General features: G+C 38.7%; 1 protein-coding gene across 1 annotated transcript in view; it reads left to right on the top strand.

The window, feature by feature from the left end:
• LOC134086117 (NACHT, LRR and PYD domains-containing protein 3-like) overlaps positions 1 to 12,628 on the top strand; it is a 41,909-nt gene that overhangs the window by 16,252 nt on the left and 13,029 nt on the right. The window contains exons 4-6 of the mRNA XM_062540003.1: positions 7,880 to 8,090; positions 8,821 to 8,871; positions 9,606 to 11,586. Coding sequence (XP_062395987.1) covers positions 7,880 to 8,090; positions 8,821 to 8,871; positions 9,606 to 11,586 — 2,243 coding nt within the window. The remainder of the gene's footprint in view (positions 1 to 7,879; positions 8,091 to 8,820; positions 8,872 to 9,605; positions 11,587 to 12,628) is intronic.

The following is a 12,628-nucleotide window of genomic DNA, read 5'->3' as shown; positions in this document are numbered from 1 at the left end:
TGACTAGCCTACTGCCTTCTACAAACTTTATCACCAAGAAACTTTACATAGGCTATTGGACAGTCGCAGTTTGTTTCAATTCTATTTTTGTCCGTTCCTTTACTTTAATTAAGCGACCCAACGCAACACACACTCTCTCTCTCTCTCTCTCTCCGTTAGGCATTCTATTATCGCAGGTTTACAATTAGTGCAGGCTTGCTTTCATTAGGCTTAGGCTACTGATTATATAGCCTACACGAAAACTATCTCCAGCGGCATCGTGTGTGCAGGCTGTGGTTAATTCAGGCTACACATTTTCTTTGAACTGATGGAATTGTATTTGCTACTTAATTTGCTAGGGACACATTTGTAATCTATCAAATTTAATCTAGTTTCCATTAGGCTAGATGTCACCAACAAATGCTTTAAGAAACATTTGGTGGATGTCATTCACCCTTGGACTTTACGCAAACGGCCATCAACTAACATTACGATCTTCTAGTGGGAACCAGTTATAATAGACTAGCCTAGGCCTACTCACTAGTGATTATCTGAGCATAATGTTAATTGGCATATGACTTGATAAACCATTTGACAGTGAAAGGCCAATGTTTGAGCTTTATTTAGGAAGATTATTTTGATAGCCTACGGAAATCGGCGACATCGTTTAAGCATAGTTCACATTTCAAAAAGTTATTTTCGAAACTGAGACTTAACTGAAAATATATAATAACTTCATTTAAATATTATTATAACGTTTATTAAATGTTTAAACGTGTAGGCTACTCCTCTGCCGACTATCTCGCCAACTCAATGAAACTCAATGAAACGTCATAAACGTATCGAATCTTGGTGGCCAGGTAGGCCGCGAAGCATACATCCGATGCACACTCCGTTTCGGGGAAAAGAAGGGTGGGTTTGTCGGCCGGATTCGAAGGAGCCCACGGAATGGGACAGTACTAGGTGCGCCACTATGACGCAACCGGTCTACGAATCCGGCCTTAGAACCACGCAGCCCCTGGAATGAGACACAGCTATTGAATGATGGAGCGGCAACAATGGGATAGTCTAGCCCTTCTTCTATCTTTCTTTATGTAGATCATTGAGCGAGGGAGGACATATAAACGCTGCTTGAGAGGGACCCACAGTAAATACTTTAAAAGTTGTATGTAGATAGTCTAATTAATGTTGATAGACAGAATGTTTAATGGATGTTGATAGGCAGATTGTTTAAAAGATATTGATTGACAGTTTAATGGGTGGATGAGTGAATGGTCTGAAGAAGATGAATGGATAGAAGGTTGGATGGAATGTGCCTTATATTCGTGTTAAGAGAGACACTTGCTGCGTTTACATGAGAGCTTTAATTCCGAATAAAACCAAGTTAAATCGGAATAAAAGTTAATTCCGCTTTAAAAGAGACCATGTAAACGCTTATTCCGCTTGAAAATGATTATTCTGAATTAAACTTAATTCCGATTTAAGTGGTTGGTTTATTCCGATGTTAAAGCGGAATTAACGCACTCCTTGATCATGTAAACCTTTATTCCGATTAAAGTTTATTCCGTTTGTTTGGCGCATGCTCATACAAGGAGGAAGACGCAGCGCATGCTCGTTTCATTGCTAATTCGGCTCCGTCTTCTTTCCCCCTTCTCCGCCACTCTTCTCCTCCTCAGCTAGCAAACGTGAAGCTTGACAATATTCTCGAGCTGCTGGTTAAATAGTAGGCCTATTATCATAATTACTGCGAAAACCGTTTTCATTATGTTATTGCCCATGCTATAACGTTAACCCGAGATGACAAAAAAAGCCGCTAGCCAGCTAAAGTTTGTTTTCTTCCGGTCGACCTTAATTAGGCTGCGTTCATGCACCGCCTGTCCAATCGGAACCCTTCCCGACCCCCAGACGTTCAGCGGAAGATAATAAAGCGGAATTAACCTATGCTCCATGTAAACGCCAATTCGGAATTATTATTTCCATGTAAACTCGAAGAAGAATATTTTAATTCCGATTTATTTAATTCTGAATAAACTAATTCAGAATTAAAAACATCATGTAAACGTGGCAACTGATACAGCTCTCTGAGAGTAGTTGACACAGGTGTAATCAATTTAACTGGCTAGTCTTAAGAGAGCCAGAGTACTCTTAAAGCCTGAGACAGAGTAAATAATTTAAAAGTTGAATGTAGATAGTCTAATTAATGTTGATAGACAGAGAGTTTAATGGATGTTGATAGACAGATTGTTTAATAGATGTTGATAGACAGTTTAGTGGGTGGATGAGTGAATGGTCTGAAGAAGATGAATGGATAGAATGTTGGATGGAATGTGCCTTATATTCTTGTAGAGTGGAGAGACACAGCTCTCTACTGAGAGTAGTGGATACAGATACAGGTGTAATCAATTTAACTGGCTAGTCTTAAGAGAGCCAGCCTGAGACAGAGTAGATTGTTTAAAAGTTGAATGTAGAGCGTCTAATTGATGTTGATAGGCAGACTGTTTAGAATGGGTGGATGAGTGAATGGTTTGAAGAAGATGAATGGATATAAAGTTGAATGGAATTAGGAGGACTTATTTTGATACTGTTGTGCGCAGAGGATACAGGGGAACAGAATGTGTAGTCTTCAGAGAGATTGTAAAGCCTGAGAGAAACTGACAGTTGGTGCCCAGGTGGCCGGCCACCTGGCGTAAGATTCTAATTGCTGCCGTGATGTCATAATGAGCAATGTTAAGTCTATGGGGAAATAGCTCAATGTTAAACCTATGGGGAAATCGTTTTTTAATTCATAGTTTAAAAAGTATAAAAGTTACAAAGTTGAAAAATACAAAGCACACATGGCATAAGCGAGACCTACGCAACAAAGTTTGAATTAAGTTTCTACGTTAAACGGTTCAATCTGAATTGCGTGCGTTAGAAGAAGATTAATAACTAGAAATGCAATTCCAAGGAATTACCAGTGCATGAAAATGCAAAAAAATGTAGATATGGCTACTAAGGTGTAGCTAGGGTAAACATGGTGGTTGCATAGTTTAAAGAGAGTTGATAGTGTTAAGGTAGACATTTTAAAGCTTAAACATTCCTGTTCTAACTTAACTAATAATTTCTAACAGGTATTCTAAAATGTTAACTATGCTAACAATGCTAACCAGGTTGATAAGTTAACTTAGCTGATGATTTCTAACAGTAATGCTAAAAAATGCTAACTATGCTAACATTGCTAACTATGTTAACTATGCTAACCACGTTGATTAGCTAACTTAGCTAATCATTTTAGCAGTTGTGCTAAAAATGCTAACTATGTTAACAATGCTAACTATGCTAACAATGCTAACCAGGTTGATGAGCTAACTTAGCTAATCATTTTTAGCAGTTATGCTAAAAATGCTAACTATGTTAACAATGCTAACTGTGCTAACCATGCTAACAATGCTAACTTGCTAGTGAGGACTTTTATTTTGAAACAGTAGTTGCTAGGGTATCCATGGTGCTCACTATCAATAATAAAGAAGTTACTGTAGTATAATCATGTTGGTTGCTATGGAAACTGTCAAAAACGCTTAATTTTAATGGTTGCTATGTTGGTTGCTAGGTACATGGAGGATTCATTTAGTTGACTGGAGGCATAGTTGATGATAAATGACAGTTGGAATGGTTGAACAGTTAAATAGTTGAGTAGTTTCAATGGTTAAATGATTTAATAGTGTATTATTGCAGTGAGGACTTTTATTTTGAAACAGTTGTGGAAAGAGGAAACAGTTAACAGGATATGTAGTCTTCACAGAGAGATTGTATGCTTAAAGCCTGAGAGAGAGAGGGCTGCTGCAGGTGGGGCTGGCCACCTGGCATAAGATTCTAATTGCTTAATGATCCGATTGTGATGTCATAGAGGCCAATGTTAAGTCTATGGGGAAATTTGTAATAGTTTTTAATTTATAGTTTAAAAAGTATAAAAGTTACAAAGTTGAAAAATACTTAGCAGCCTTCCCCTATTTAAGACCTACGTTGCGACGTTTGAATGAAGTTTCTAAGTTAAACGGTTCAAGCTGAATAGAAAAAATGAATTTGATCAGCGGAATAATAATAACTAGAAATGCAATTCCAAGGAATTACCAGTGCATGAAAATGCAAAAATAGATAGATAATGTAGATATGGTTGCTAAGGTGTAGCTAGAGTAAATATGGTGGTTGCATAGTTTACAGAGAGTTGATAGTGTGAAGGTAGACAGTTTAAAGCTGAAACATTCCAGTTCTAACTTAACTAATGATTTCTATTCATGTTAAAATGTTAACTATGGTAACAATGATAACCAGGTTGATTGGTTAACTTAGCTACTGATTTCATGTAGTAATGGTAAAAATGTTAACTATGCTAACTATGCTCACAGTGTTAACCAGGTTGATTAGCTAACTTAGCATTTTTAGCATAACTGCTAGAAATCATTAGCTAACTATGTTAGCAATGCTAACTTAAACTAACAATGCTAACCAGGTTGATTAGCTAACTTAACTGATGATTTCTAGCAATAATGCTAACTATGCTAACAATGCTAAAATTGCTAACAATGCTAACCAGGTTGATTAGCTAACTTAGTTAGATGTTTTTTGCAGTTATGCTAAAAATGCTAACTATGCTAACAATGTTAACCATGCTAACTAGCTAATTTGCTAGTGAGGACTTTTATTTTGAAACATTTGTTGCTAGGGTATCCATGGTGGCCACTATCAGGAAACAAGAAGTTACTGCAGTATAATCATGTTGGTTGCTATGGAAACGGTCATAAACGCTTAATTTTAATGGTTGCTATGTTGGTTGCTAGGTACATGGAGGTTTCGTGTAGTTGACTGGAGGCATAGTTGATAACTGACAGTTGGAATGGTTGAACAGTTAAATAGTTGAGTAGTTACAATGGTTAAATGATTTAATAGTGTATTATAGCAGTGAGGACCTTTATTTTGAAACAGTTGTGGACAGAGGAAGTAGTGAAACAGGATCTGTAGTCTTAATGAGATTGTATGCTTAAAGCCTGAGACAGAAGGTGCCTCTCATATAGCGTTTACGCATCCTCTCTCGCTCCTCACTGATCTACATAAGGAATGATGGAGCGGCAACAATGGGATAGTCTAGCCCTTCTTCTATCTTTCTTTATGTAGATCATTGAGGATCGAGGAGTGAGGGAGGACATATAAACGCTGCTTGAGAGGGACCCACAGTAAATACTTTAAAAGTTGTATGTAGATAGTCTAATTAATGTTGATAGATAGAATGTTTAATGGATGTTGATAGGCAGATTGTTTAATAGATATTGATTGACAGTTTAATGGGTGGATGAGTGAATGGTCTGAAGAAGATGAATGGATAGAAGGTTGGATGGAATGTGCCTTATATTCTTGTTAAGAGAGACACTGATACAGCTCTCTGAGAGTAGTTGACACAGGTGTAATCAATTTAACTGGCTAGTCTTAAGAGAGCCAGAGTAGCCTACTCTTAAAGCCTGAGACAGAGTAAATAATTTAAAAGTTGAATGTAGATAGTCTAATTAATGTTGATAGACAGAGAGTTTAATGGATGTTGATAGACAGATTGTTTCATAGATGTTGATAGACAGTTTAATGGGTGGATGAGTGAATGGTCTGAAGAAGATGAATGGATAGAATGTTGGATGGAAAGTGCCTTATATTCTTGTAGAATGGAGAGACACAGCTCTCTACTGAGAGTAGTGGATACAGATACAGGTGTAATCAATTTAACTGGCTAGTCTTAAGAGAGCCAGCCTGAGACAGAGTAGATTGTTTAAAAGTTCAATGTAGAGCGTCTAATTGATGTTGTTGATAGGCAGACTGTTTAGAATGGGTGGATGAGTGAATGGTTTGAAGAAGATGAATGGATATAAAGTTGGATGGAATTAGGAGGACTTATTTTGATACTGTTGTGCGCAGAGGATACAGGGGAACAGAATATGTAGTCTTCAGAGAGGAGCCTGAGAGAAACTGACAGTTGGTGCCCAGGTGGCTGACCAGCTGGGGTAACATTCTAATTGCTGCCGTGATGTCATAATGAGCAATGTTAAGTCTATGGGGGAAATGGTGATAGTTTTTAACTAATAGTTTAAAAAGTATAAAAGTTACAAAGTTGAAAAATACAAAGCACATATGGCATAAGCAAGACCTACGCAACAAAGTTTGAATGAAGTTTCTACGTTAAACGGTTGAAGCTGAATTGCGAGCGTTAGAAGAAGTTTAATAATAAGAAGAATAGGAAGAACAGTACAGTGCATTTTCATGCACTGTAACTAGAGAATGTAATTCCAAGGAAATTACGAGTGCATGAAAATGCAAAAATGTACAGATAAATCATGTAGATATGGTTACTAAGGTGTTGCTAGGGTAGACATGGTGGTTTCATAGTTTTTGAAAGTTGATGGTGCGAAGATAGACAGTTTAAAATTGAATTAGCTAACCTGATTACCAGATTAGCTAACAATGCTAACCATGCTAACTATGCTAACGAGGTTGATTAGCTAACTTAGTTGATGATTTCTAGCAGTTAATGCTAAAAATGCTAACAATGCTAACTATATTAACAATGCTAACCAGGTTGATTAACTAACTTAACTGATGATTTCTAGCAGTTATGCTAAAAATGCTAACTATGCTAACAATGCTAACCAGGTTGATTAGCTAACTTAGTTAATCATTTCTAGCAGTTATGCTAAAAATGCTAACTATGCTAACTAGCTAACTTGCTAGTGAGGACTTTTATTTTGAAACATTTGTTGCTAGGGTATCCATGATGGCCACTATCAGAAATAAAGAAGTTACTGTAGTAAAATCATGTTGGTTGCTATGGAAATGGTCATAAACGCTTAATTTGAATGGTTGCTATGTTGGTTGCTAGGTACATGGAGGTTTCATAGTCGACTGGAGGCATAGTTGATGATAATGGTTGAACAGTTAAATAGTTGAGTAGTTTCAATAGGTAAACGATTTAATAGTGCATTATTACAGTGAGGACTTTTATTTTGAAGCAGTTGTGGACAGAGGAAGTAGTGAAACAGGATCTGTAGTCTTAATGAGATTGTATGCTTAAAGCCTGAGAGAGAGAGAGAGCTGCTGCACCTGGACTGGCCACCTGGCATAAGATTCTAATTGCCCTATTATGATGTCATAATGTAATGTTAAGTCTATGGGGAAATTTTAATAGTTTTTATTTAATAGTTCAAAAAGTATAAAAGTTACAAAGTTGAAAAATACATAGCTGAAGTCACCTAAGTAAGACCTACGCAGCGCAGTTTGAATGAAGTTTCTACGTTAAACGGTTGAAGCTGAATTGCACGCACAAAAAGCGTTAGAAGAATAATGACCTATAAGAATAAATCGGATAACAGTAGAGTGCATTTTCATGCACTCTAATAAGAAGAATAGGAAGAACAGTACAGTGCATTTTCATGCACTGTAATAATAATAATAACTAGAAAAGCACTCCGAGAGCGCAGACCTCCGCCAAGCAAAAACATAACCGCCTCCTGGATCCAGACGGTGATCCGGATCACTCCCTTGGGTCATTTCAGACCTTTCCTGAAAATTTCACCGAAATCCATCCATAACTTTTTGAGTTCTCTTGCTAACAAATAAATCATACAATCATACAAACAAACAAACAAACCCTGATGAAAACATAAGGTAATAATAATAGTAATAATTGCTATAACTAGATGTACTGCAAAGCGATACAAAATATGACTGCCGATCAGTCCTGCACATTCTCTCCACAAAAATAAATCATGCATGTTGATTTTTTTCCATCCCCCACTTTTATGTATGTAAATGAGTGCGCGTGCGTAGTGTGTGCGCTTGCTTTTGTGTATGTGTGCTTTTCTGAGTTCATACTGGACCTTCTCAGCCCACCATTATGGAGACTGGACCTTCACAGCCCACCATTACGGCTCATACTGGACCTTCACAGCCCACCATTACGGCTCATACTGGACCTTCACAGCCCACCATTACGGCTCATACGGGTGGAGCTGCAGTGGTACCGCAACTTCATTCTTGCAGCATAGGAACAGTCAACATCAACGTCAGCACATCATCAGCTCCTGTGGTGAAATCAGGTTGTAATACACATCTGATCCATGTAGATCTTCTCCATGTAGAGAACAAAATGAGAGACATCTGATCCAATCTAGTAGCCATTTAGAAGTTTAAGGATGCAGAAGTAGTTGTTCTTAAAGGGATATTCCCGCTATTTTTGGAAATAAGCTAATTTTCCACCTCCCCTCGAGCAAACAATTGATATTTACCTTTTTCCCATTCATCCAGCCATTCTTTGGGTCTGGCGATACAATCGGAATACAATCGGATACATCGGAAATCTTAGTCACTTTTAAGCATGATGCTAGCTGGCGAGATGCTAACGGTCTAATCCAACTCAATGATCTATGCTAGGCTGAAGTTGTATCACCAGACTCACAGAATGGCTGGATGAATGGCGGAATATCCCTTTAAAGGGAAACTATGCAGGTTCAGCGCCGGTTTCGCTTTTTTTTTCACTCGTTTTACGCTTGCAGATTTCCTTGCAGAGCGTCCCCTACAGCTTTAGTGATAATAATTGTACAACACTCCTCAATCGGTCAGTCTGCCTGTTAATGAGCACGATCGCGAGGCCGGAGACTTTCTCTTTATCAGTGCCGTCCTGGTGGCACAAAACTTGCATAGTTCACCTTTAACTTCAAAAGTATGAAACCGTTTAACACTTTTGGGATGCTGAGTGCTTTTATTAGCATAACTGTAACTGTATCTGTTGTTATTGACACTTGTCTTCCCTCGACTCTTCTACCATAGAGAGCAACGATGTTCAGCAGCCTTCCACCAGCAGCACAACTACGGACACAGGTGATTAGAAATGCACCTGAATATACTGTATGTGACCCTGTAAAGCGGAACCAGTCGTTTCGGTAAAATGTATTAAATTAAGTTATTGTGCTCACGTGAACGGCCATAAACTAAGCTTTCCAACGATATGTATATTGAGGGTATTACACAAACTATCGCTACGATAACAGCATCCAAAGTTGACATGGTTCTCCTGTCACGATATGCCAGAAGAGGAGAAATCACCTTTTTAAGCGGCGCGTGCACAACGGGAATGACAGCAAATGTGTTGAATCTTCACCGGGTTTAACAGTCAAAACATATGTTTTTTCCGTGAAATGCGTTCACGATATGAAACTGTAGACGGTATACAGTCGAATTATGCGAAAACGTGAAATTCAACATTTTAACCCGGAAGTTTGTTATTGTTGATTTTCTCAAAATAACGTTTAGCGCAAAACGACTGATTTTGCTTTAAATGGTCACGTATATCTTCAATGCGTATGCAAAAACAATGTATGCACGTCCACACACTTGTTTGTACTGGCCAAAACAGCTCAATATCGTATGGGCAGTAAATCATGTCATTCTTCTAATCTAATCTATACCATATCCTCATTGTGGAAATATTATATACGATAAAAGTTAGTAAGCTCATAGCGCTCTAAACTTATATTAATGATTCAAATGATTCCCCTACTTTCAGAACACTGATTTCTTTTATATTAATATCAATGCTGCCTTCCTTCAAACAGATATCAAAACACTATCTGCAAAACAGAAATCAAAACTGAAGAAGAATTTTCAGAAGATTATTGAAGGCATCACAAAGAAAGGAACTCCAACTTTGCTCAATGATATTTACACAAAGCTTTACATCATTCAGGGTGAGAGAGAGGGGATAAACCAGGAACATGAGGTTTTGGACCTTGACAGTGTGTCCAAATCACAAACATCCGAAGACATTTCAATCAACCTCAATGATATTTTCAAATCTTTACCTGGAGAAAATGAAGATTTTCGAATTGTCCTAACTAAAGGAATTGCTGGTATTGGGAAAACCGTTTCAGTGCACAAATTTCTTCTTGACTGGGCAGAAGAGAAAGCCAACCAGGATGTGGACCTCATGATTGTGCTTCCCTTTAGAGATCTGAACACAATGATTGAAGATGATGAAGGGTACAGTCTTCAAGAGCTACTGGAAGAGTTCTGTTCTGAACTTAAGGATGTCAAAGACCCAAAGACCTATGAGAACTGCAGCATTTTGTTCATCTTTGATGGTCTGGATGAAAGTCGTCTTCCTCTTGACTTCCATAAAAACAAGAGGGTGTCTAAGGTCACAAAGAAGTGTTCAGTGGATGCGCTGATTACAAATCTCATACAATCTGATCGTCTTTTGCCATCTGCACGTATTTGGATAACTTCTCGACCGGCAGCACTCCACAAAGTCAGCGACTGGACACAAACAACACATCGTTTGACTGAGATTCAAGGATTCAGTGACCCACAGAAGGAGGAGTATTTCAGGAAGAAAATCCTTGATGAGAATTTGGCCGACAGGGTCATATCCCATATCAAAACATCAAGAAGCTTCTACATCATGTGTCACATTCCAGTCTTCTGTTGGATTTCAGCGATGGTGTTTTCTATTCCTGAGATCTTGGACACTGCTCGCGAAAACATCCCTACCTCATTGACTTCAATGTACACCCGATTTCTTCTTCATCAGATGCAGAAGAGGGATGAGAAGTACTACGGCGAACACAAAACAATGCCACTGTCAGAGACAGACATGAAGATAATCCTCAAATTGGGTAAGCTCGCCTTTGCAAATTTGGAGAAACAAAATCTAGTATTTTCTGAGAGTGACCTGAGCGAGCATGACATCAATGTCACTGATGTGTCTATACAATCAGGGGTCTTTACTGAAGTAGTTAAAGAGGAGGATCCCACTATCAGAGAGAAGTGGTACAGTTTTATCCATCTCACCATACAAGAGTATCTTGCAGCGTTTTATGTGTTCTATTCATTTGCATCGGAAGGATCTTTCGAATTTCCAATAAAAGAAACAACACGACCAAATTCCCAAGTCATGTATGACTATGCCACTGATTGGTGGGTTGAAAAGACGGACACGGACGATGAGGATGAAGATTATAACTCCGATGAGGAAGTCGCATGCATGGATGACGATGAATGTGATATTATACATTTTGTTCAGGAGGTGAACACTCTGCATGATTTACACAAGGCTGCAATTGGCAAGGCTCTTAACAGCAGCAATGGGCATCTGGATCTTTTTGTCAGATTCCTTCTTGGGCTTTCTGTGGAGGAGAGTCTGTGGAGACATTTCAAGCTACAAACAACCAGAGATCAAAAGAGCATTGAGAAAACAAGTCAGTTCATTAAAACCAAGCTCAAAGAGGAGGACAAGGAGGAGGATGACGAGGAGGAGGAGGAGGAAGAGGAAAAGAGAAAGCCCTTATCACCAGAACGTTGCATTAATCTTTTTCACAGCCTCACTGAACTGAAAGACGATTCGCTGGTGAAAGAAATTCAGTGGTTCATGACCTCCAGGTATCATCAGAAGTTGAGTGCTGCTCAGTGCACAGCTCTGGCCTACATGATTACCTCATCAGAGAAGGTAATGGAGGAGTTTGACCTCAGGAAGTACAACACATCAAGAGAGGGTCAGACAAGACTTATTCATGTCGTGGAACGCTGCATTAGTGCCAAGTAAGTAATAATCCTGTTAATAACTTCTGATCTAATTTCTCATCTAATTTAGGATGAGAACATGCAGATTTAATGATTAACAAATATTCTTAAGTTCTAAAGGTACAGCAAATACTCAATGCTCAAATTCAGCAAATACTTTTAACTTAAAGCAACACTAAAGAGTTTTTCTTACCTTAAAATAATGTTTCCAAAATCATTTCAGCGGTTCATCAACTCATAACAAGGTGAACGGCACTTCTGCTTTCACTTCGCGACCCTCTATCGGCTATAACCGCACTATGTAACTTTACGAGATCGGGTAGCGTATCTGTAGTTCAATGAAATGAGATATAAGAAATTACAAATTTGACTTGCTTCAATGTCGCAATACATCATACTTTCATAAAATCATGCAACATACTCTACCTTGTCTGTGGACATCGGTATTTGCTGGATAAACAAATAGCGTGGGTGTGACAGAGGAAAAGTGCTTTAGTGTTGCTTTAAGATACTGTAACTATGTCCAAATGACCAGTGTAAATGTTACCCATGGGTCATTCCGTGTCAAATCATCACACAAGAGTATTTGCTGAAAGTATTGACTAGTATTCAACGTTAGATTGACATCAAGGTGCAGCTAGGATCAGCAGTGATGGGAGCAAGTAGGCAGATGATAATAATAATAATAATAATAATAATAAATTACATTTATATAGCGCCTTTCAAGATACTCAAGGTCGCTTAACAAGAGTAGGAGTGGGGAGGGTGGGAGGGGGTGGGGGGCTAAGAGGGGTAGGTCAGAGAGAAGAGGTGTGTTTTCAGGTGCTTTTTGAACATTGACAGGGAGGTGGCAGAACGGATGGGAGATGGTAGGTTGTTCCATAGGGTAGGGGCAGTTACGCAGAAGGCCCTATCACCAAAGGTCTTTAGTTTGGTGCGGGGAATGGTGAGTAGATCCTTGCCTGTGGAGCGCAGGGACCGTGATTGGGAGTAGGGGTGGAGGAGATCAGTAATGTACTTGGGTGCCAGTGAGTGTAGTGATTTGTACGTGAGGAGGAGG

This window comes from Sardina pilchardus, chromosome 1 (genome assembly GCF_963854185.1).
Source record: "Sardina pilchardus chromosome 1, fSarPil1.1, whole genome shotgun sequence".
In the NCBI taxonomy this organism is placed as follows: domain Eukaryota; kingdom Metazoa; phylum Chordata; class Actinopteri; order Clupeiformes; family Clupeidae; genus Sardina; species Sardina pilchardus.
Note: the sequence above shows the minus strand (reverse complement) of the source record. Positions and strands in the feature narration are given on the sequence as shown.